The sequence below is a fragment of the Cydia fagiglandana genome, chromosome 5 (genome assembly GCF_963556715.1).
Source record: "Cydia fagiglandana chromosome 5, ilCydFagi1.1, whole genome shotgun sequence".
Classification (NCBI taxonomy): Eukaryota; Metazoa; Arthropoda; class Insecta; order Lepidoptera; family Tortricidae; genus Cydia; species Cydia fagiglandana.
This window is the reverse complement of record NC_085936.1, coordinates 14,930,935-14,958,083: the sequence shown is the minus strand read 5'-3', so window position 1 is coordinate 14,958,083 and position 27,149 is coordinate 14,930,935. Positions and strand designations below refer to the sequence as shown.

Below are 27,149 nucleotides of genomic sequence, written 5' to 3'. Positions count from 1 at the left end.
AAGTGGGCTAGGTTAACACTGCGACCCTTACAGAAACGAATTGCTACTAGATAATTTTTAAGAAAAAAAAAACCGACTTCTATGGGGCCCGGTGAAAGATTATGGTAGATGGTGCACTATGTAGAAAAGGAGGTACTGGTTAGTACTTTCTAGTAGCATTTCGTTTCCGTAAGGGTCGTAGTTCTAGCCTAACCTAACCCACTTCTCTGATTGCAGTTCGGTTCTGTGAGGATCGTAGTTCGAACCTAATCAAACCCACTTTTCTAGTAGCATTTCGTTTCTGTAAAGCCCGCAGTTCTAACCAAACCTACCTACATTTTATGGTAGGTAATCATAGCGGTTTATTTAGTTCAGGTATCATAGTGATTTTCCGGGTCAAGGTCCAATTCTCTGAGTCCGAGTCCGGGTCCGAGTCTGGGTCCGAGTCCGGGTCCGAGTCCGGGTCCGAGACCGGATCCGAGTCCGGGTCCTAGTCCAGGTCCGAGTCCGGGTCAGAGTCCGGGTCCGAGTCCGGGTCCAAGTCCGAGTCCGAGTCCAGGTCCAGTTCCGAACCGGATCCGGGTACGAGTCCGGGTCCCAGTCCAAGTCAAAATCGAAATTCGAAATCACCAAACGTGTACTATGCGTCGTTGAAGAGTTCTGTTCTGATCATCATCAGCAGTTCCACTTCATCAAATGCGACAGTTTTTAATGTAAATGCTTGATTTTATGAAGAAAATACAGAAAATTCTATACGTATGCCTTTAAGATTTGAGGAGTTCCTTCGATTCCTTATGGATCCCATCATCAGAACTCGAGCTTGACAGAAATGTGGCTTAAAAACTAAACTTGCTTAACAAACATAACGAAGAGGACAAATCGCCAAACGTGAACTATGCGTCGTTGAAGAGTTCCGTTCTGATAATCATCAGCAGTTCCACTCCATCAAATGCGACAGTTTTGAATGAAAATGCTTTATTTTCTGATGAAAATACAAAAACCTCTATACGCATGCCTTTAAAATTTGAGGAGTTCCCTCGATTTCTCATGGATCCCATAATCAGAACTCAAGCTTGACAAAAATGTTGCTTAAAAACTTAACTTGCTTAACAAACATAAGGAAGAGGACAAATCGCCAAAGGTGAACTATGCGTCGTTGAAGAGTTCCGTTCTGATCATCATCAGCAGTTCCACTTCATCAAATGTCACGTTTTTGAATGTATATGCTTGATTTGTTGATAAAAACCCAAAAATCACTATATGTATGCCTTTAAGATTTGAGGAGTTCCCTCGATTCCTCATGGATCCCATCATCAGAACTGGATTTTGACAAAAACGGGACCAATCTGTATGCATATACATGCAATCAAAAAAAGAATTTTTAAAATCGGTCCAGTAATGACGGAGATATGGAGTAACAAACATAAAAAATAAAAAAAATAAAAAATATAAAAAAAAACATACAACCGAATTGATAACCTCCTCCTTTGGGATTTGGAAGTCGGTTAAAAAGTGGGTTAGGTTAGGTTTGAACTGCGACCCTTACAGAAAAGAAATGCTACTAGAAAAGTGGGTTAGGTTAGGTTTGAACTGCGACCCTTACAGAAACGAAATGCTACTAGAAAAGTGGGTTAGGTTAGGTTTGAACTGTGACCCTTACAGAAACGAAATGCTACTAGATAATTTTTAAGAAAAAAAAACCGACTTCTATGGGGCCCGGTGAAAGATTATGGTAGATGGTGCACTATGTAGAAAAGGAGGTAAAAACAGTACTTTCTAATAGCATTTCGTTTCCGTAAGGGTCGTAGTTCTAGCCTAACCTAACCCACTTCTCTGATAGCAGTTCGGTTCTGTGAGGATCGCAGTTCGAGCCTAATCAAACCCACTTTTCTAGTAACATTTCTTTTCTGTAAGGCTCGCAGTTCTAACCAAACCTAACCCACTTTTGTTCGGTTCTGTGAGGATCGCAGTTCAAACCTAACCTAACCCACTTAACGGCGCATGCGGTGCGGTGTACGGGGGTTTGAGCGGGAGGGGTTTGGCATCATCATACTTTATACCTACATTTTATGGTAGGTAATCATAGCGGTTTATTTAGTTTAGGTATCATAGGGGTTTTCCGGGTCAAGGTCCGGGTCTCTGAGTCCGAGTCCGGGTCCGAGTCCGGGTCCGGGTCCGGGTCCGAGTCCGGGTCCGAGTCCGAGTCCAGGTCCGGGTCCGAACCGGATCCGGGTACGAGTCCAAGTCAAAATCGAAATTCGAAATCACCAAACGTGTACTATGCGTCGTTGAAGAGTTCTGTTCTGATCATCATCAGCAGTTCCACTTCATCAAATGCGACAGTTTTTAATGTAAATGCTTGATTTTATGATGAAAACACAGAAAATTCTATACGTATGTCTTTAAGATTTGAGGAGTTCCCTCGATTCCTTATGGATCCCATCATCAGAACTCGAGCTTGACAGAAATGTGGCTTAAAAACTAAACTTGCTTAACAAACATAACTAAGAGGACAAATCGCCAAACGTGAACTATGCGTCGTTGAAGAGTTCCGTTCTGATCATCATCAGCAGTTCCACTTCATCAAATGCGACAGTTTTTAATGAAAATGCTTGATTTTCTGATGAAAATATAAAAATCTCTATACGCATGCCTTTAAAATTTGAGGAGTTCCCTCGATTTCTCGTGGATCCTATCATGAGCACTCAAGCTTGACAAAAATGTGGCTTAAAAACTTAACTTGCTTAACAAACATAACGAAGAGGACAAATCGCCAAAAGTGAACTATGCATCGTTGAAGAGTTCCGTTCTGATCATCATCAGCAGTTCCACTTCATCAAGTGTCACGTTTTTGAATGTATATGCTTGATTTGTTGATAAAAACACAAAAATCACTATATGTATGCCTTTAAGATTTGAGGAGTTCCCTCGATTCCTCATGGATCCCATCATCAGAACTGGATTTTGACAAAAACGGGACCAATCTGTATGCATATACATACAATCAAAAAAAGAATTTTCAAAATCGGTTCAATAATGACGGAGATATGGAGTAACAAACATAAAAAATAAAAAAAAATAAAAAAATTAAAATAAAAATAAAAAACATACAACCGAATTGATAACCTCCTCCTTTGGGATTTGGAAGTCGGTTAAAAAGTGGGTTAGGTTAGGTTTGAACTCCGACCCACACAGAAACGAAATTCTACTAGAAAAGTGGGTTAGGTTAGGTTTGAACTGCGACCCTTCCAGATAAGAAATGCTACTAGAAAAGTGGGTTAGGTTAGGTTTGAACTGCGAACCTTACAGAAACGAAATGTTACTAGATGATTTAATAACTTTTAAGAAAAAAAAACCGACTTCTATGGGGCCCGGTGAAAGATTATGGTAGATGGTGCACTATGTATTGAGAAAAGGAGGTAAAACGAGTACTTTCTAGTAGCATTTCGTTTCCGTAAGGGTCGTAGTTCTAGCCTAACCTAACCCACTTCTCTGATAGCAGTTCGGTTCTGTGAGGATCGCAGTTCGAACCTAATCAAACCCACTTTTCTAGTAGCATTTCGTTTCTGAAAGACTCGCAGTTCTAACCAAACCTAACCCACTTTTGTTCGGTTCTGTGAGGATCGCAGTTCAAACCTAACCTAACCCACTTAACGGCGCATGCGGTGCGGTGTACGGGAGTTTGAGCGGGAGGGGTTTGGCATCATCATACCCACATTTTATGGTAGGTAATCATAGTGGTTTATTTAGTTTAGGTATCATAGTGGTTTTCCGGGTCAAGGTCCGGGTCTCTGAGTCAGAGTCCGGGTCCGAGTCCCGGTCCGAGTCCGGGTCCGAGTCCGGGTCCGAGTCCGGGTCCGAGTCCGGGTCCGAGTCCGGGTCCGAGTCCGGATCCGAGTCCGGGTCCGAGTCCGGGTCCGAGTCCGAGTCCGAGTCCGGGTCCGAACCGGATCCGGGTATGAGTCCGGGTCCCAGTCCAAGTCAAAACCGAAATTCGAAATCACCAAACATGTACTATGCGTCGTTGAAGAGTTCTGTTCTGATCATCATCAGCAGTTCCACTTCATCAAATGCGACAGTTTTTAATGTAAATGCTTGATTTTATGATGAAAATACAAAAAATTCTATACGTATGCCTTTAAGATTTGAGGAGTTATCTCGATTCCTTATGGATCCCAACATCAGAACTCGAGCTTGACAGAAATGTGGCTTAAAAACTAAACTTGCTTAAACAAACATAACGAAGAGGACAAATCGCCAAACGTGAACTATGCGTCGTTGAAGAGTTCCGTTCTGATCATCATCAGCAGTTCCACTTCATCAAATGCGACAGTTTTTAATGAAAATGCTTGATTTTCTGATGAAAATACAAAAATCTCTATACGCATGCCTTTAAAATTTGAGGAGTTCCCTCGATTTCTCATGGATCCCATCATCAGAACTCGAGCTTGACAGAAATGTGGCTTAAAAACTAAACTTGCTTAACAAACATAACGAAGAGGACAAATCGCCAAACGTGAACTATGCGTCGTTGAAGAGTTCCGTTCTGATCATCATCAGCAGTTCCACTTCATCAAATGCGACAGTTTTTAATGAAAATGCTTGATTTTCTGATGTAAATACAAAAATCTCTATACGCATGCCTTAAAGATTTGAAGAGTTCCCTCGATTCCTCATGGATCCCATCATCAGAACTCGAGCTTGACAAAAATGTGGCTTAAAAACTTAACTTGCTTAACAAACATAACGAACTGGACAAATCGCCAAACGTGAACTATGCGTCGTTGAAGAGTTCCGTTCTGATCATCATCAGCAGTTCCACTTCATCATATGTCACTTTTTTGGATGTATATGCTTGATTTGTTGATAAAAACCCAAAAATCACTATATGTATGCCTTTAAGATTTGAGGAGTTCCCTCGATTCCTCATGAATCCCATCATCAGAACTGGGTTTTGACAAAAACGGGACCAATCTGTATGCATAAACATTCAATCAAAAAAAGAATTTTCAAAATCGGTCCAGTAATGACGGAGATATGGAGTAACAAACATTAAAAAAAAAAAAAAATAAAAAAAAAAAAAAAAAAAACATACAACCGAATTGATAACCTCCTCCTTTGGGATTTGGAAGTCGGTTAAAAAGTGGGTTAGGTTAGGTTTGAACTGCAACCCAAGAAACGAAATGCTACTAGAAAATTTTGCTTTGCTTTAATAAAATAGCAAGATTTAAAAATTTGGTTATAATTTTACATTAAAATGGAGTTCTAATTTTGGTGGTCATTTACTATTTTTGGGTTTACAATGATTATTTTGGTGTCATTTTATTTAATAGGATAGCACGATGTAAAAATTTGGTTATCAATTGACATTAAATTGGGGTTTGAAATTTGGTAATTATTTACAATTTTTGGGTTAATAATGATTAATTTGGTGTCATTTCCTTTAATACGAGTAGGATAGTAAAATGTAATAAAATTGGTAATCATTTCACATTAAAATGGTGTTATAATTTTGGTGATCATTCATTATTTTAGGGTGGTAAAGTAGATTTTTTTGGTATTAAATTTTATTAAATCTGGTGATCAGTTAAATAGCAGCCGTTTTGATTTAGTCTGATAGTTTAAACTTTTTTTTTATAGAAGTAGGTAGAAATTAGACAGTTATTGACGGATTTTTCATTGTTGTATCACCAATTTTCTATGATTTAAAAAAATACTAAAAGTCAGTTGTCGATTTATGTCATTCACTCAAGTAGTTTGCGGTTTATGAGGAGTACATTTTAAGTAATATTATAGTTCGTTTTTTTTAGCATTAGAAATAAGGTAAACAATCTCGATGTGTCTTTTAATTGAAAAACTCATTTTAAAAATAAGTTACGGTAAATATGTAACAATTATGAATCTAATACGATCATTTATATTCTCCTGCTTTCATAAGTAATAGTTTTAGATTTTTAAAAAGCGTTTTTCAATTAAAAGACATGTCAAGATCGCTTACCTTCTTGCAAGTTCTTTCTAATGCTAAAATAAAATAATAATGTCTATACTGAGTGAGGTGCGCAAACTATTATTTAAGCTCGTAAATAATTACGACAATGTAGCAATGTTGATGTAATGTAAGTACGTTTAACTATGTTTTGGTGCTCAATTATATAATTTAAAGACTAGAAGAATTTCTATGTTTCACCCCTAAAATCAGTTTTCTTTTTTTTACTATAATTTTGCCATAATATTCTTAACCAGAATAGAGAAAACGGACATTGACTTGTATACTGTTTAACGATATTAAGAGTTTTAGGAATTACATAAAGTCACTTTTATCGTCATAAATCTTCTCCGCGCATCCCTGCTCTTGTACCTACTTGGAATCTTCTTACGCGGTGGCACCGGAGTTCTGTTGAATAAAACTTTGCCTGATTTCTGTGAACGTGTGCATCGTGCACCTGTGCCCGACTCCCAACTCCAGACCTTTGACTCCAAATTTCTGAACATAACTTACGGCACAGCTTAGGTATTATGGTGCCATTTAGTTCGGTTAATTAATGATAGGGTGCTAATTGAATTAGGAGTTTGGATTTAAACGGAATTCGCCATCTTGATATACACTCATGGGCAAATTTAGAGAAACGCAAATAAAAAGGTTAATTTCTAATTTTGAAATTACTTTGGGTGCTGTAATCCAGAACCACCTTTTGTTGCGTTCCTCTAAATTTGTCCATGAGTAATAAAGACATGGCAGTTTATAGCTCATTCTAAAAGAAAATAGCATATTTTAATTTACTATTCGAAGCTCAAGATAATAGCGACTTAAAAACGTTTGGATGTATAAAAACAATATTATAAATGCTTTGTGATACATTTAAACATAAATAATTCAGGTAAGGTATATTCCGCAGCACAGTGTTGGCTTCATCATTCTTTAATTATAAATTAATTAACTGATATAATAGAGGAACTTTATTAGGTAATCTAGGTCTCTAGGCGAGATAACGACTCCATAGAGCGACTGGTCGTACAAGGAAGAGTGGCGGGAACCAGATCGCGCGGCAGATCACCTATGCGCTGGACTGACCAAATAAAATCCGCAGTGGGAAACCGCGTATCTGACTGTGCCAGACAGTCTGCCAACAGGGAGAGACGGCGGGAGATCGTGCGAAGAGCTGTGTCCGCCTCTACTACCGATGCGGACGCCTCAACGTGACCACGACCGCTCTGTCAAGAGCGATACGACAGAGAAGAAGATTAGGTAATCATGAACATAAGAAACAAATTCAACATGCTTGGACATGAATGGTCTGGACCTGGACTGAAAAGGCAGATACGATAAGAAATAAAATCTATGTTGTTCGTTTAATGGAACTAACTCGTGAAATACTAAATCGTGAAATATAAAAATACATTGGTATACTCAATATATAAAAAAAACGTAAACAGAAACTTGCTCATTCTTAATCTAAAAAAAAGACGAATATGAAAATTCTGATTTAGATTTAGATTTCATTTATTTGCAATAAACATGGTACAGTGGTTTTTATGATATTGTTATTTGGTAACATATACACACGTATTAGGTAACTAGTGCCATGCCTTATGGGAAACGGTCGCAGAGATAGTTCAGAGCCGGAAACCGCTACCAACTTTTAGTATGTTGTTGGGCATGGCATTGGGTCTCCAAAACTGCCGGGAGACGGCGGCGCCGGCCATCTACTTCAGCGGAATGACGTCATCAAAATGACTCCCGCTTCGTTGCGAATATTGCATACTGCACCCAAACTATGCATAGCACATACACGTGTGGGGTATTAAATGAAAGCCAATTAAATAAACTTTATTTTATTTATACAAAGTGTACCAAAATATGCAACAGTTTAAGAGAAACTTACAAATAAATAAAAATTACGTATAAAAATATTCGATTATTTGGGTTTTACAACCAAACCAAAAGTCGGACGATAAAGCAATGTACTACAACATTAAAGATGACGTCTCAAGCCATACACTGATATCAATAAAATCAAAATTGGACCAAATATGTGGAAATTATGCATCAAAATGTAGATATTTGCCCATACAAATGCATAAAAGTTAAAAAAATCCAAATTGGTCATTTTCAGGATAATCCGCATAAGCTTCTAGTATGTTATTAGCAATATGACCTGGATTCTAAAACTGCCCGGAGACCATCTCTGTTGTTCCTCAGTTACAAATAATGACGTCATATAAATAATCACTGCCGAATTTCGTAAAATGTAAATTATAGCTATACCACGAGTCTCACATACACATGTGTTACATGTAATGAAAGGTTATTAAATGTATTATGATTCACCTAAACATGATTTGTAAAAAAATGTACGGTTTCAGAGCTAGAAACAACGAAATACCACTTTTTATGGAAAAAGTAAATATGTATCAATTTTATAGCTAAACTAAAATCGTCAAAAAAAAATTGCGTATAATATTTGAAAAACCAGTTATTCAACTATATATCCCAATTTAAATTTTACATTTCCGACAAAAACTGTGGAAGTTCTGGAAAAAAAACTAAAGTGCCCCAACAATTCTACCTTAATGCGCTCATATTATGCAAAGAATAGTTCTAATTATCGAGTATTAAATGGATGAACATTACATAAAATACATGAAAACGACATTTTCGAATGGAACCATAATTAAAAAAATAATAATTTACTAGATAAGTAAGCAAAATACCTACTGTTTCTTTAAGTACCTAATCTCCTCCTTTCAAAGTCGGTTAAAATGTAGCTTTTGTGACCTGGGCTACAAAGACAAATAAATTGACACCTTATTTATCAAAATCAGTTCAGTACTTTCATGCAAACGGTACCTACACATGCACGCATAGATAGCAAATTCTGCCGTAGTCGGACAAAAAATTAAAATTCAATAATTAGACCTTTACTATTATGGCCTGGCGTGGCTTGGCATCTAACGTTGAAACCCTCAGGCCGTAGATGTTAGCAGACCAGAGGGGTGACCTGTATTTCGGAGGATCAGAGGGAAAATTCTGCCAGCCTTCTCAGCTCAGCCTTGAAACCCTTGCACCACTCAAGGTTCCACTTTTATAAAAATACCCAACTGACGCGAAGTGGCGCAGAATAGGGCAGAGTGACGCTCTTTTGTGTCAGAGGTCAAGATCCTCTTTGGGTCACTGAGCCAGTGATGTATGTATGTATGTATGTATAAGGCTAATCGAGGCTTAAATGTATAATTATGTATTTTTTACATGAAGCAACTGAACTGATTTTGATAAATGAGGTGTCAATTTATTTGTCTTTGTAGCCCAGGTCACAAAAGCCACATTTTAACCGACTTTGAAAGGAGGAGATTAGGTACTTAAATAAACAGTATTTTGCTTACTTATCAAGTAAATTATTATTTTTTTAATTATGGTTCCATTCGAAAATGTCGTTTTCATGTATTTTATGTAACGTTCATTCATTTAATACTCGATGATTAGAACTATTCTTTGCATAATATGAGCGCATTAAGGTAGAATTGTTGGGGCGCTTTAGTTTTTTTTCCAGAATTTCCACAGTTTTTGTCGGAAATGTAAAATTTAAATTGTGATATATAGTTGAATAACTGTTTTTTTAAATATTATACGCAACATTTTATTGACGATTTTAGTTTAGCTATAAAATTGATACATATCTACTTTTTCCATAAAAAGTGGTATTTCGTTGTTTCTAGCTCTGAAACCGTACATTTTTTTTACAAACAATGTTTAAGTGAATCATAATACATTTAATAACCTTTCATTACATGTAACACATGTGTATGTGAGACTCGTGGTATAGCTATAATTTACATTTTACGAAATTCGGCAGTGATTATTTATATGACGTCATTATTTGTAACTGAGGAACAACAGAGATGGTCTCCGGGCAGTTTTAGAATCCAGGTCATATTGCTAATAACATACTAGAAGCTTATGCGGATTATCCTGAAAATGACCAATTTGGATTTTTTTAACTTTTATGCATTTGTATGGGCAAATATCTACATTTTGATGCATAATTTCCACATATTTGGTCCAATTTTGATTTTATTGATATCAGTGTATGGCTTGAGACGTCATCTTTAATGTTGTAGTACATTGCTTTATCGTCCGACTTTTGGTTTGGTTGTAAAACCCAAATAATCGAATATTTTTATACGTAATTTTTATTTATTTGTAAGTTTCTCTTAAACTGTTGCATATTTTGGTACACTTTGTATAAATAAAATAAAGTTTATTTAATTGGCTTTCATTTAATACCCCACACGTGTATGTGCTATGCATAGTTTGGGTGCAGTATGCAATATTCGCAACGAAGCGAGAGTCATTTTGATGACGTCATTCCGCTGAAGTAGATGGCCGGCGCCGCCGTCTCCCGGCAGTTTTGGAGACCCAATGCTATGCCCAACAACATACTAAAAGTTGATAGCGGTTTCCGGCTCTGAACTATATTCCCATAAGGCATATGACTAAACAGATATTTGTCATCTACAAATGTCTTAAGAATTAATATCTTTTAGCTGAACTTTATTTTACGTGCTTACAAGAACCTACTAAAGATTTATTTTTGTGCCCGAAAAATACCGACGTGTAAGAAATGTATTTAATTTTTTTATATTAGTTTTTATGAATAGTTTTTTTTTGCATAACACGGTGCCACTGGTATCAGAAATTAATAAGAGCGTTACCATTTACAAATACCTGTGATCAATAAATTTCAGATATTTTAATTCAGAAACCTTTTTGAAAACAAACGGATTGAATATAGATCAAACAGAAAAACCATTTTTACGACTAGTAACAATACGGTACATGAGTACTGGAAGTGGTGGATTTGGTATTAAATTTTAATCATTACCGATAACGAGGCCGGAAACTGATTTTTTATTGCACTGTTAATACAAATGTCATTCATAATGTAGGTGTGTGCCAGTGTGATTGGCTGTCGATAATCCTTAAATTACTATCGGACTATTGCCAATAACTGGTAAACTAATCAACATTCTTTGATAAATATAATTAATTTTCACCCAAATGTGAAATTGAAATTAATTATCCCTACATTCATGTGATGTCACTAGCATCGAGAAAAAATAATAATTAAATAAGTATAACTTAGGATAAAACATACACAATATTTCCATACTTAACAACCTACCTAAAAAAATAATGAGGTGATTTAGTTCAAATATGTAGCTACATACAAAAATATACATACAAGTTGCACAGTTCTCTTCAACAACTAAACTTGTATAATGAATAGTATTTGGATAAACTACCTATATTCAGCTAATAAACGTAAATAGGTACTCATAGTATATAAGTTACTAAATATAGATGTACCTACATATACTATACTAAAACAAGATAAACAAATAAAACATAAATATAACATATGAAAGCAGTTTTTTCCGCCTGTAATTAAGTAAAATAAATACTCTTTGTATATTGAAGTTAAGAACAAACAATAAGTCGTAAATATTAAAAAAAAATCGTATCATAGTGCAATTGTGCCGAAAAAACCTTTTTTGGCGTTTTAGATTATCATAGAATATTACATACATTTTGCAATATAAAAAAAGTCCTCAGAACGTCGAAGATAAATTTTAAAACTTAATTGTATGCGATTAAATCCCGTGTTATGGTAAATAATGTGTAAACATCATGAAAGATAAATCAGTGTTTTATAAATAAAAACGTATATAATTTTCTTATTCAGGGAGAAGAAATAAGAAAAATTATATCGTGGGAATTGCTCGTTATCATTTTCTTCTTTGATCTGCATAAAAATATCTTATGAAAGTTATGAATCACACAAATATCGGAAACTGTAAAAAATATATCGTTCACGTTGTTTATAGTCAAATATCGTCATTCTTTAAAAAAATACGATAAACTTGCCTCATTCATAGTGTAATTTCCACCAGCCATTGCAAAAAACAGACCTCAGAATCGTCGAAAGCAATGTTGCAGTACTTAAGGGAACACATAAGAACTGTTATTACGCTAAGACCTATGCATATGCATTCATACAAGCACAACACTGCGATACGTATTACCGACTAAGGTAACCGATTACAGTATTCCTAAAACCTTATCGCGCGAATTTGATAGGAGACGATAAATATCAATCGTTTATTGGGTAAATTTCACTCCGTATCTGACAAGCCGGGTGACTCAATAATAATGATTGTAGTAATTAATTTTGAAAGATAATACGGTAGAAAACTATATTAATTTTTAGGGTACTTATTATATGTTTCTTTTGATTATGGCGTACGTATGTTATACACTCGTGTGGGGGTATTCGAGTGATTTCGAATCTATATCGCCAAATATCGGGTTATTTCGAAAACGGACTCTTACATGATAGAATTATGGGTGATTTTCGGAATAACCAGATATTCGGAAGTAATGCGGAACTATCCGAATCAATCTTATTGTAAATGCATTATTCCATTAAAGCGCATATAAAAGTTTATTCAATACTAAAATGAAAAAACCGTGGTACAAAAAAAAAAACAATTGACGAAGCCCTCTAGAAGTGAAGGCTGGATTCAAATCGGCGGTCTTTATAGTTTGTTTTTTTTAGCATTAGAAAGAACTTCGCAGAAGTAAGTTTGTGGTTCCAAATCCGACACTTATAGCGGTAATAATTTGAAGTAAATTATATGTATTGACCATGCTACATTAGATAATTCAATAATTATTAACAATTAAAGAGCCTGATAAAAACTGCACGCTTGCTTCTGTGGAGTTCTTTCTAATGCTATAAAAACGAACTATAGCTAACCGGGCTAAGGCTTAAAATGCACTGCGATTAATTTCTTACAGTTTCAGTTAAATTTCTTGCCGTTTCAGTCTTGCAAGTGCGTGCGCTTATGAAGCATACCGTACGGTACAGTCACCTGTAATAATATGTTACTCCTCGAAGGCCGCAAAAATATGTGGCACACTCTTACCCCCTTATTCATAAACGTGTACTAAAGTTGACAATAATCGTTTGTCCCTTTCCGACGTATTTGTATGATGGAAAGGGACTAACGATTATTATCGGCTTGCTAACTTTAGTAAACGTTTATGAATAAGGGGGTTAGGGTTCTACAAATAAGATCGTGTCAGATATTTTTGCGGCCTTCGAAGTAATACTATTGTAGCGGCTCGATTCGGGAAATGAATTAGACACTCACTAGATATGAAATAGTAAAGATATGTGACGTTCCACTGCAAAAGGTACCTTATGGCGGTTGGTGCCGCGATTCGAGAAATGAATTAGAGATTCACTAAATATGAAATAGTGAAGATTTGTGACGTTCCACGGAAAAAGGTACCTAATGGCGACCGGCGCTTATGTCGCATAGCGCCGCAATAATATTAGAGCGGCGTTAATAATATCGTTAGCGCCAACCACCATAAGGTACCTTTACCAGTGGGACGTCACATATCTTTACTATATCGTATCTAGTTAATCTCTAATTCATTTCCCGAATCGCGCCGTAGGTGACTATACACTTTTGCGGTACCTACTGAAACCAGTGCGTCTAAGCCTAGCCTAGGGCCATTATCAGTATATTATACGTGCTTGCACCTCCTACGGCTTGCAATCCATCACAGTAGGTACCTGCACATTAACGCAAAATTTCAGCACTTTCAATTTTAAGCACACACAAGAGTAATATACTCCCACACATTCGTGCCAAGTGTCTCACATTAAAACATTTTAATTAAAGGGCAAAGTATTGAATTAATTATTGTTGTTGCGAGGGGCTACCGGAAGGTAGAGCAGCTGCGGCTAAGATTTATACCTTGTGCCCGACGTGGGAACGGTATGGCGTGTCTAAACTTGGAGCGCCAGGCGGTTTATATATTAAATGAATACAGCCTCCTAATTTTCTAGGCTTTATCATCTGCCACTAGCGTAGTGAGCTTACCTACAGATATCAATGTTGCAGATTTTTTTCCTAAAAGTTAGAAATATCTAATTGATGTCATTCAAACATGTTGCATTTCACATGTACTTGTACGTACATGTATTAGCTCTAAAGAGATGCACGATAACTAGGTAAATAATATGATTCAAATATCATTATAATGTCAGTGTACGTTCGAATTGGCCTGTTGATCAATTAAGTCTCTCTGGCCATAAATACATACAAATAAATATTGACATCATTATATAAAACCCCACAGATTACCAGTTCGCCGGACGATATTAGCCTGTCAGTTAAACTCAAAAGGACCGGACAGTTCCGAACACCTGACAGGCTGATATCGTCCGGCGAACTGGTAATCAGTGGGCCCCTTTAGGGTCAATGTGTACATGTGTATGTTCTCTAACTTTTATTTATAGACATCTACTATAAAATATTTGTAAGTAATTTTACAAGAATTACTATGAATTTATAATTCTTGCGTAGGTACTTCTTGTCAATGCTTTTAACTTAGATGTACGATGCTGGTGCTGACGTGTCATTTAATTTTGTAATCTTGTATTGTTACTTGTTATGATCTTTTACCCTTTGAATTGGAACAGTGCGGAAATGAGAGCAAGGTTTCATTAATTTATTCATTAACCCGCTTTATATTATACGACCTCCTGTAATATAGTGCTTCCGAGTACCTAAACAAAAATATGGAGATTCGACTAAAGGCTACATTCTGATTGCAACAGTATTACAGTGTAGATAAAAACCTTAAAATTTATCATATATATTAACAGGCGTGGCTCACTCCGCGATTTCGTCGCTTTGCTACAGGTAGCTACAAGTACATCCATTCCACACCAATTTTATTATTATTTATTCTGTGATATTACAAACATCTAATGTATTGTATGAAAAATATAAAACACCAAAGACTACATAATTATATCAAAGTTATTAAATAAAAGTGTCATCGACTGAGGACTATACAATCGATGTTTTATTGTTGTTGCGGTACCTATGTTGAAGACCATTCTTGTTTTGTTTTTTAACAATCGAATACAGGTATCTCTCGATTCGAGGAAAGTGGATAAAACTGAATATCTCAATGATTCGATGCTGAATTCCTGTGATTCTGTTCGTCGAGCTAGACTCGCCTATCGAAAAATACAGGGAACAAAACCGATGACACGTTTTAGAAGCCATAGCGAATATGTATACCTTTACTTGGTCATTCACGCGTTCGAAAATTCTCTTTTTTTAATCCTGCCCGGTAACTAACTCAATTTGCAAAGGATTTTATCCCAAAAATTCAGCTGTAACGCATTGATTACTGTCGGCTCGACTTTGGAAATGAATTTCCCCGTGCCGTGTGTGTGGTGGACAGTGGACACTTTTGCATGTGGATACCGTTGACTATTATATCAGTTAACAATACGATAAGTGTTATTTTTAGAATAGAATCACAATTAAAACTACATTCATTTTAAGAATTGAGTTACTTTTATTACCGTTCTACTTGTAAGCAATAAAAGCATGAATTTTAAAATATTAAAATATGTGTAAAGAGTAGCTCTATTGTAATTTATTTGTAATAAGGATCTTCGATATTAATATCTATACAATTAATATAAATATACAAAAAAACAGGTATAACTTGAGACAGAATAAATAGCAGTGAGTGTTAAAGGTTAAACCTGGGCCTTGGGGTCCAAATAAGTAAATTAAAAGAATTAAAATACAAAATGTACGTAGGAAACGAAAGATATATTTTCCAAGAAGACAGTTGACAATATTGACATAAACTTTTTAATGTTGGGATAAAAACTCCATTCTGCAACATATTCCGCCAACATAAAATAACATAACTAGGTACAAATTAATACCTTATTAAATATTAAACTACATTTCACATTAGCTCCCTTGTATACTTCAATATCTAGAGCGGACTGTAATCTTTTAAGGTTTGTGAAATTGAAATTAATATAACTCTTACTAATAACTTAATAAGTTTACAAGATTGCTATGAAAGTAGTTATGAAACAGTATGTAACAAACATAAGATAAGACACATTTCATATAACTAAATAAACATCTTATACATTAGATGCACCCAGCATCAACACATAGTACATGACTACCTACTTACAGTTATAAATTAAGTATCAGTACAATTCAGTAGGATATTAGCCATAATACTTAACTAAAATATTAAAATATCATATAATAACATTTTGAAACACTACCTATTCATCTAAAGGTAGTATACACACTTTAGTAATAGAAGTTGTATGAACTTTACCATTAGCCTTTTTTACTTCTAAGGCTCTTATCTTCCCATCCTGACCTGGAAAAACCTTGGTAACTCTAGCCATAGGCCAATAATAAGGTAAGTGACCTTAGATTCTTTTGGTAAGATTATCTGATGCTTATGGCTATAAGGTAAGGAGGAGTGTTGCAAACGTCCACCTACTCTGAGAATACCGTTAGCATCAATGAAGGGGTTGACAGATAGTAAATACGACGAAACTTGCCTACCTGCCCGCAAAGAGGCCAGCTCCTTATCAAAGAACCTTTCCTGCTCATTCTTTATAAACATATGCAATGCCTGGGTTGCCTCGCTAAAAGTAATAAAATTAAGCTTTATCTTTTGTGAACCCGGCCTTACATTTTTACAGAATCTTTGTATGTAGGCAAGCACGTTAACTGCCTTATTAATGTTAGAAAACTTATCTAACAAATCATTTGCAAGAGAAACCGATTGATATGATGCCATACACACCGGCTTGGAACCATCAGCATGCTTGATCTCCGGTAAGTTGTCAGGTAAATTATTACTATCATCTGTGAATTTATACTCTGGATCAGACATGCTAGTCGGTCCGCACCACCACAGTTGGTTACTTTGTAGTTCACTAGGTTTTACACCTCGACTCAAACAATCAGAAGGATTGAGGTCTGTTTTTATATACAACAATTGAAAACCCTTTGTATATTCGTTGATTAATTTGACTCTATTAGCAACATAAGCATTTAGTTTTGTTGGATCCGTTTTTTGCCATGCCAAAACAACCTGAGAATCACTGAAAAGATGCACACTTTCAATAGATATCTTTTTACTTAAAGTATTGTATGCTCTAAAGGATAATTTTGCCATTAAAAGAGATGCATTTAATTCTAATCGTGGCACAGTCAACTTCTTGTCTTTAGATGCAATGCGACTCTTAGAACAAAGAAGCGACATCGATACTTTGCCATGCTTGTCAGTGACTCTTAAATAAATGGCTGCTCCATATGCAGAAATTGAGGCATCACCAAATGCTACTAATTGAGCAGACTGAATGTTATCAACAGTAACATTTCGTTTTATTTTAATTTTTTTCATTGTCTGCAAATCATTGTAAAATTCAAGCCATTCTTTTAGTAAAATAGGCGAGGGCACTGAGTCCCAGTCGGTACAAGCCTGAGCCAATTTTTGCATAATGATTTTAGCTTGGACAAAAACGGGTCCCGCTAGACCTAAAGGGTCATAGAATTGGCTTATGTAACTTAAAATTTGTCTTTTTGTTTTAGGGACATTTTTTGACACTGGACATGAAAGTTTAAAAGAATCAGAGTCAATATCTAACTTTAAACCTAAAGTTTTGATGTCCTTATTCAGTTCCAGTTCTCCAACAACCTGCTGCTCTGCTGGAATATTTGTCAAAATTGAAGAGTCATTAGCTGCCCATTTATGCAGTTCAAAACTACCTTTAGCAAGTAATTCTATCAATTGAGTTTGAGTGTCAACAATCTTTGCCAAACTATCCTCTGTATGAATGATGTCATCTACATAGGTAGAGTTTAGTATTGCAGAACTAGCTAGAGGATATTGCCTCTCGAATTTCGTAGCCAGCTCGTTCAAGCATCTTGTTGAAAGATAACTTGATGACTTCATTCCATAGCAAACTGTGTTTAGCTGAATACATTTTAGTGACTCTTGTGATGAATCATAGTCCTTCGTACAATCAATTACTTTTATTTTACTCCAACTTCTTACTTCAACACTCTTTAACAATATTTAGTTAACAAGCCGTAACCTTCGTGCTACATGTTACTGGTTCAAGCGCCAAGCGAGAATGATCCCTCCATCCCATGGTAAGTTACATTTTATACTTTTCCCTCATTAGAATTGGCGGGTAGGAGAGAAGGGTCATTTTCGCGACTACCCATAGATTAATTAACAAATATTCGGGTAAACACAAATCACATTTTTAATCACTACCCACTGAATGCCATAAGTTTAACATAACTCACGCAATATAATTATAATTTATTCTTGAAATCTTATGAAATATCACACTCGGCCATCCGACTGCGTGCTACCTCCGGTGCACGATCAACAATAATATCACACTCGGCCGTGTTGCCTATTGCCTTTTCAATCCTATTTTAGTTAAAAGTAGTCTGTTTATACAATACCAATACTCTTCATTGTACACCAGAATACAATAAAATAATACAAAGAATTACAGCAACTTAAGTAGAGGTAAACTTTAAATTATTTAATTTACTCATGGTAGCAGGTATTATGGAAATAATATTTTGGGGAAGCTACGTGATTACATTAACGGCTTAATCAGGTTTGTAATTAACAGATGCAATTATCTAATGATTTTTTTCTCTGAAATCAGATATTTTTTTTTTTAATTACAATACTTTAGTTACAAACTTGATGAAGTCCTCCACTGTAAGTCCCTCTTGAGCGTCGCCTTCTTCGTACTGGTCATCTGAGAGAGGCTCCCGTCGTCAGCGCCTACTGTGGTGACGACATCTGTCTTCAGGCCCCTCACGCTCGGCTGTCGCAGTCCACAGCGTCCTCTGTGGTAGATTCACCGTCGCTGACTTTCAGCGTCTACCGCTCGCGACTCTGCATCCGTCGTGCTCGTGACGACAGTCTAGTTGATCTCGGGGTGTCAATATCGGAATCCATTTTACCCTGTAATTAAATTTCAGTGCGCTGCATGATTGGTTGTTAACCTTTGTTATCACCCTACGCCAGCGAGTTGTTAAACTCTTTAAACTCAAAATAAACTGTTTAACTCAAAATAAAACTCTTTAAACTGTTTAACTCAAAATAAAACTCTTTAAACTGTTTAACTCAAAATAAAACTCTTTAAACGTTTAATTCAAAATAAAACTCTTTATACTGTTTAACTCCAAACAAACTGTTTAACACAAAACAAACTGTTTAACACAAAATAAACTGTTTAACACAAAATAAACTCTTTATTAACTCAAAATAAAACTCTTTAAACGTTTAATTCAAAATAAAACTCTTTATACTGTTTAACTCCAAACAAACTGTTTAACACAAAACAAACTGTTTAACACAAAATAAACTGTTTAACACAAAATAAACTCTTTAACTAAAAACAAACTCTTTAACTCAAAACAAACTCTTTAACTCAAAACAAACTCTTTAACTCAAAACGAACTCCTTAACTCAAAACGAACTCTTTAGCTCAAAACGAACTCTTTAACTCAAAACGAACTCTTTAACTCAAAACGAACTCTTTAACTCAAAACGAACTCTTTAACTCAAAACGAACTCTTTAACTCAAAACGAACTCTTTAACTCAAAACGAACTCCTTAACTCAAAACGAACTCTTTAACTCAAAACGAACTCTTTAACTCAAAACGAACTCTTTAACTCAAAACGAACTCTTTAACTCAAAACGAACTCTTTAACTCAAAACGAACTCTTTAACTAAAAACGAACTCTTTAACTCAAAACGAACTCTTTAACTCAAAACGAACTCTTTAACTCAAAACGAACTCTTTAACTCAAAACGAACTCTAACTCAAAACGAACTCTTTAACTCAAAACGAACTCTTTAACTCAAAACGAACTCTTTAACTCAAAACGAACTCTTTAACTCAAAACGAACTCTTTAACTCAAAACGAACTCTTTAACTCAAAACGAACTCTTTAACTCAAAACGAACTCTTTAACTCAAAACGAACTCTTTAACTCAAAACGAACTCTTTTAACTCAAAACTAACTCTTTAACTCAAAACTAAGTAACTCAAAACTAAGTCTTTAACTCAAAACTAACTCTTTAACTCGATCCAACTCTTTAACTCGATCCAACTCTTTAACTCGATCCAACTCTTTAACTCGATCCAACTCTTTAACTCGATCCAACTCTTTAACTCGATCCAACTCTTTAACTCGATCCAACTCTTTAACTCGATCCAACTCTTTAACTCGATCCAACTCTTTAACTCGATCCAACTCTTTAACTCGATCCAACTCTTTAACTCGATCCAACTCTTTAACTCGATCCAACTCTTTAACTCGATCCAACTCTTTAACTCGATCCAACTCTAACTCGATCCAACTCTAACTCGATCCAACTCTCTAACTCGATTCAACTCTCTAACTCGATTCAACTCTCTAACTCGATTCAACTCTCTAACTCGATTCAACTCTCTAACTCGATTCAACTCCCTAACTCGATTCAACTCTCTAACTCGATTCAACTCTCTAACTCGATTCAACTCTAACTCGATTCAACTCTCTAACTCGATTCAACTCTCTAACTCGATTCAACTCTCTAACTCGATTCAACTCTCTAACTCGATTCAACTCTCTAACTCGATTCAACTCTCTAACTCGATTCAACTCTCTAACTCAATTCAACTCTCTAACTCAATTCAACTCTCTAACTCAATTCAACTCTCTAACTCAATTCAACTCTCTAACTCAATTCAACTCTCTAACTCAATTCAACTCTCTAAGTCAATAACTCAATTCAACTCTCTAACTCAATTCAACTTTAACTCTTTAACTCAATTCAACTTTAACTCTTTAACTATTCAACTCAATTCAACTTTAACTCTTTAACTCTTTACTCTTTAACTCTTCAGATCCTAACTCTGACTTTCGACTGTAACGGCAAACCCGTACTAAATACCACATCTATGGACTCTCTGGCAGCACACTACATGGCCGCACTCATTAAACAACACATCTACATGGCCGTAGACTCTAGCAGCACACTACATGGCCGCACTCATAAACAACACATCTACTTACTTGGCTGTAGACTCGAGCAGCACACCTACATGGCCTCGCCCATGAACAGCACATCTACATGACTATCAACTTTCTAGCTGCGCACTACATAACCGCACTCATAAACAGCACATCTACATGGCTGTAGACTTTCTGGTAGCACACCTAATAGATGGCTGCACTCCTAAACAGCTCGCCTACATGGCTCAAAATAATTCAACTAAATAATCAAAGCGATCACACATAACTGGCTCATTAGACGTTGGGTCTAGCTATAACATACCACCTCGAAACCTAAATGGTACCCGTAATATAGTAGTCTTAATATCCATTTGCAGTGAACTCAATAACAGATCTCATGTGGTTTGTTTGTCCTGTACCCAATGATACTATCAAAAACATATATATTCAAACCACTAATCATAGGATCAAGCCTCAAGATCAATCTTGTGTACGTAGTATAATATTAAATATATGTAGGTAATAACGTGGCAACTAGATCGTTCTTCGCGTACTCAGGTAATGGAACATCGGGTCCACGAGCAACATAGCACTTACAAGTTAACTAACTACACCATAACAACCTACATAGGTAACTAACCATTAAATCTGGTTATAGGGTACCGCCTATATGATATGTTACGATATATAGCTTCCCCATAGTTCAACAATTTATCAATCAGCGCCAGAACATGTAGTTCTGATATTTAATAAAGCAGGAGCGATAAAAACCCCCCGCGCGCGCCGTGTGCATACCCCGCCATCAACTCAATATTGATTCAGCCGGTGACCAAAACAATAAAAATTATAAAACAACTCAAAAAATAAAATAAAAATAGTCTTGGGGAGTCGATGAAATGCCGCCCGTTCTTGTAAAGTTAGCACAGCCACTGACAAAACTGATTAACCAGTCATTTAATCAAGGAATATTCCCGGACTTACTTAATATCCATGAAATATCCATTATTAAACCCATATTTACAAACGGTGACGTAATCCATCCAAACCAATATCGACCTATCACACTCTTACCCGATTTTATCGTAATAAATGGAGTCTAAGACAACTTTTTCGTAAAGTACAGTATTTTATCATTTACATTTTATTAATACATACAGAACATCTTAGGTCATAAAGACAACAGAACACATAGTTTAGGATTTTTGGTGGACATGACAAAAGCGTATAAAAAAGTATCACACGAAATCTTACTCTGTAAATTGTACGGGATGGGAATACGCGGCACACTGTATATTTGGTTCAAATCAAATCGTACCTCTGAGACCGTAAACAATGCGTACAAGTAGAACACTTAGATAAGGACCGCGAGGAACTAAAGACCGTGACATCAAAATCGCGTCATATTGTTTATTCCATTATGTCAATATTTCAGGGAAGCGTTTGTGGATGCCTACTATTTCTTGACCTGCCAAAGATACTTAACACAGACACAACCTGCGTTATGTTTGCTGACGAAGCCTTTCTTCAAGATCATGGACCAACACTTTGTAATTCAGTGCAGACTGACATAAAGGAATCAAAAAGTGACACAACATTCAACAAAAACTGAAATCATTACTTCTAGAACACGCTTATTACTCAATTGACGAATCTATATTATCTATGCAAAACGATCATTGATTCCAACACATCGTATTGAATAGGGTTCTAAGTCCTAACAGTTACCTCCCATTATTAATTACTTATTTACCTACTATAACATTTTCACTTATTATAGTTAATAATAATTTTATTTGTAAAAATTGAATGACATGAAAAATTTACCAATAAAAATCTGTATAACAAAGACATTAGGGTCTGACCCGTCTGACTATGATGGTACACCACCTACATGGTGACTACACTGTTAATGACAACGTGTCATTAACCTAATGGAGCCCTTTATTCATTTCAGAAACCAATCAAAGGCGTTATCATGTATGACTTTACTTATTAGATCATTTAGCTCATACTATTTATTAGAATAGATTAAGATCAGTATTCGAAACTCACGTATATATTTAATATGCATGATGTAAATACTTTCATTTTAACGACAGCAAGTATTTAAACTAAATCTGCATGACAACAGAGCACTTCACACTGTATGTTTCTTCACAATATGGGCTATTTAAATTTAAAGCACTCTGTTAAATGAAATTGTTCCTTTAATGACAATAAACTTACCTACTTGCCTATAACCGTACACGTACAATTATACATATTTGTATCTTAATTGCTAATGGATTCATTAAATATTTATCCAAATCGTATCCAATTTCACTATAATCGCGATCACGTATCGTATATGCCTATGCTCGGCTAAACATCGATATTACACAAAAAAATAACATACTAACACTGTACATACTAATCGTAAGTAAGTATTCAAATTCTAAGATAACTTGTAACCACGGTCTTATCTTAAACAAGGCTCTTGTAAAAAAATAAGGTTAACTCGCTCAATACCTGTACCGATTTTGATTACCAGCAGAATTCTAAATTATGTGATAAGTCTGCATTCGTTACTTCAACTTGACCATGATCGCGAATCTACATGTATTCTTAATCAGGTTTTGAGGTTACAAGCATTGCAACTTAAAACTTACTGCCATAACGTCTGAGTATATAAAATATGTATATGTATACTAGGTACTCACACGTTCTAGTCCTTTTATGGGCGCCGTTGATCACCGCTTCTGACTTGTGATGAATCATAGTCCTTCGTACAATCAATTACTTTTATTTTACTCCAACTTCTTACTTCAACACTCTTTAACAATATTTAGTTAACAAGCCGTAACCTTCGTGCTACATGTTACTGGTTCAAGCGCCAAGCGAGAATGATCCCTCCATCCCATGGTAAGTTACATTTTATACTTTTCCCTCATTAGAATTGGCGGGTAGGAGAGAAGGGTCATTTTCGCGACTACCCATAGATTAATTAACAAATATTCGGGTAAACACAAATCACATTTTTAATCACTACCCACTGAATGCCATAAGTTTAACATAACTCACGCAATATAATTATAATTTATTCTTGAAATCTTATGAAATATCACACTCATTAGGAGTGTCTCGCCAGAGAATATTTTGCAAAGATCGCTGATCTTTCTGTACTAAAATATTTCGGAACATACGCCTGATATCACAAGCAATGAAATATTTGTGCACTCTAAATGACAACAGTATGTCGAACAGTTCCTGTTGAACAGTTGGTCCATTCATTAAAATATTATTCAATGAAATCTTATTACTCGTTAACATAGATCCATCAAAGACTACCCGGAGCTTGGTACTTACTGCATCCGGCCTTAAAACAGCTGAATGTCCCATAAAGTACACAGGATCTTTAGTAAGATCATATGAGGAAATGTCAACATATGATCCATGACCTAAGTCGAGATATTCATGTATGAAATCCTTATAACCTTCATACAAATTCTGATCCTTCTGAAATCTCTTCTCGAGATTATAAAATCTCTTGAGAGCTAACCCAAATGAATCCCCCAATGTATTGTTCACATCATAGATAGGTATTTTTAATGGCAATGAAACTGTAAATTGATTGTCTTCAAGTTTGACAGTTTCAGTGAACAATTTTTCGCACTGTTGTTGTTCAGATGTATGTTCCGCATATATTTCAGGTACTTTTTCTGTTTGCCAAAAATTAGACATAGTATCGCGTACATCACTTTGACATTCTTGACAGAAAAGAGAAACAGCAGGTCGTTTAAGAATAGAAGATGGAACATCACCTCCTACTATGTAACCAAACTGTGTGTGAACCAAGCTGGGTGCGGCATCAGGATCGCGCAGCTCCTCAGGCTGCGACAACAGGCACTGAAAAAAGATATTTGCAGCCAATAAAATATCTATCTCACTTGGGATATGGAAGGAGTCATCGGCTAATGTTATATTTTCAGGGATTTCAATTTTTGAAATATCTATTTCTGTTTGTGGCAACATTTCGTTACTAAATTTATCTACCACTAACAGATTTACTTGTGTTTTATATGGATAAACACATGAGCAAATATCCAGGCGCAAACTATGTTTGACCGATTTATCTTCTAGAGTTACACCAGTTATTGTAGTAGAACATGGCAAGAGTGGGTAACCTAGTTGCTTTGCAAGCTTCGTTGTAATAAAGGAATTCTGAGATGCACAGTCAAGCATTGCTTTAACTATGATCTCCTTGCCACATTTAGAAACTACCTTAACTTTAACCGTTGGCAACAACACCAGTGTCTGATTATTAATGTTAGTCAATGACACCGATGAGGATTTCTCTTCATTCACATGAAGTAGCGAGTTGTGGGATTCTTTGCACTCCTTACATTTAAAATGAAACTTGCACTTTCCTGGGTGAATGTTAAGACAAATCTTGCAAAGCTTTGTTTCCTTAACAAAATCTAGTCGTTCCGATATGGAAGCTAGAGCAAATTTAGGGCATGCATATAATTTGTGTTCCTTACCACAGTACAGACAGCCTTGGGATGCTTTGGTAGTGACAAATGATGACGATGCCATCTTCACTGGAGCTACTTTGCCAGCAGCACAGCTTGCTGTATCACCCCGTCCCTCACTGTTCTCTAGGGCAAGGGCCCGACCTTCTACAAATTTCAAAAAATCATTAAAGGTTGGCTGTTTTGAGGAATCCCTATGCAAATGATACTCTCGGTTAGTAACTGGGTCTAGTTTTTTATTTAATAGGCAAATGAGAATGCTGTCCCATTTTTCAATGGCCTCATCAAGGTTTTTTAATGCAGCTAAATGCTGTTTTGTTATTGAAATCAATGAGCGTAAAGCACTAGGACTTGACTTAGTTAGCATTGGCAACTCAAACAAAGCATTTATGTGCTCATTGATGATTTTATATTTATTATCGTACCTATCAGCTAAAATTTTGAGAGCTTCGGAATAACTTTGACCGATGACAGGTAAGTTTTTGATTAAATCAAATGCCTCAGCTTTTAGGAAGCTTCTCAGGTAAAAAAACTTTTGTATATTGTCGAACCCTTCATTGTTATGCACAAGGGCAGTAAACATTTCTATGAAAGGTCTGTATTCTGTATACTTGCCATTGAATGATGGTATTTGTATGTTCGGTAACTTTATTTTCGACGACACTTTAGGCGTCACTGCCGGCAAAACGGCAGGGGTGGGTACAGGTGCCGATAAATCCGCAATTCGCTGCCGCATTGCTGCGACGCATTCATAAAAAGTCGTTTCGACAGCAATGGGATCCTCCTCATCACCTATTTTCTCGCACAGATCTTCATAATCGTGGAATGCCGTCTGGGCCCTCTCTACCATCAGTTTTAGCATTTCTATATCGTTTATATACGATTCTTCCATTTTGTTTTTCAATCTTGTTAGAGTACCTTTTTTCGTGCCTCTGCGCGCAACTAATTGACGTCGTTCTTCTTCTGTCTTTTCCATGTTAAATTGCGCACAATGCTTTGCATGTGAAAAACACAAAAACGACTTCGTAGACGCACATAAAAACCGGCAAAAACCAATTAATTTTACAAGCTTTTAAACTTATTACAAGACAGAAACACTTTTCCACCACAAACACTAAAATATCTGGAAAAGAACAAATGTCAAACAGATTTGAAACAAAACGTTACTTGTTTATTCCGTTCCACGCGCGCAGATCGCTGCGCAGTGAGTGGTGCTGGTGCGTTTATAGAACGCTTGCTCGCGGCTCGTTGAACGCTGCGATGGCTCCGCACAATGGCGGCACCTTCAAATCGGCAACTCCAGACGAGACGAATGAAAATTTTTTCGTGCTTCTTAGAATCCGCTTCTACGCATTTAATTTTATTTACTTACGGTTCCCGACTCAATAGGACCATGTTAAAGATTAAACCTGGGCCTTGGGGTCCAAATAAGTAAATTAAAAGAATTAAAATACAAAATTTACGTAGGAAACGAAAGATATATTTTCCAAGAAGACAGTTGACAATATTGACATAAACTTTTTAATGTTGGGATAAAAACTCCATTCTGCAACAGTGGGTAATAAACCTAATAACTTTAAATCTGCTAATGTTTCAACATTCAGCATTAATTCCTATATAAATCTCGAATACTCAAGTACTTTTGAAATGTACGCTGTAGCTAGATGGGAGTGGAAGGCAAACTGTCGTTTAT

The 27,149-nt window shown here is 35.9% G+C and overlaps 2 protein-coding genes across 2 annotated transcripts in view; both read right to left on the bottom strand.

Annotated features, from left to right (window-relative positions):
- Nucleotides 1-16,795, bottom strand: part of LOC134664683 (sodium- and chloride-dependent glycine transporter 1-like) — a 29,088-nt gene extending 12,293 nt beyond the window's left edge. The window contains exon 1 of the mRNA XM_063521430.1: nt 16,706-16,795. Coding sequence (XP_063377500.1) covers nt 16,706-16,795 — 90 coding nt within the window. The remainder of the gene's footprint in view (nt 1-16,705) is intronic.
- Nucleotides 16,796-24,056: 7,261 nt separating this feature from the next.
- Nucleotides 24,057-26,564, bottom strand: LOC134664835 (uncharacterized). The gene is made up of 2 exons (XM_063521569.1): nt 25,466-26,564; nt 24,057-24,830 (listed from the first exon to the last, which is right to left on the bottom strand). Exons 1-2 carry the CDS (start codon nt 26,430-26,432, stop codon nt 24,811-24,813), a joined length of 987 nt encoding a protein of 328 aa, XP_063377639.1. The 5' UTR covers nt 26,433-26,564; the 3' UTR covers nt 24,057-24,810.
- Nucleotides 26,565-27,149: the final 585 nt, after the last annotated feature.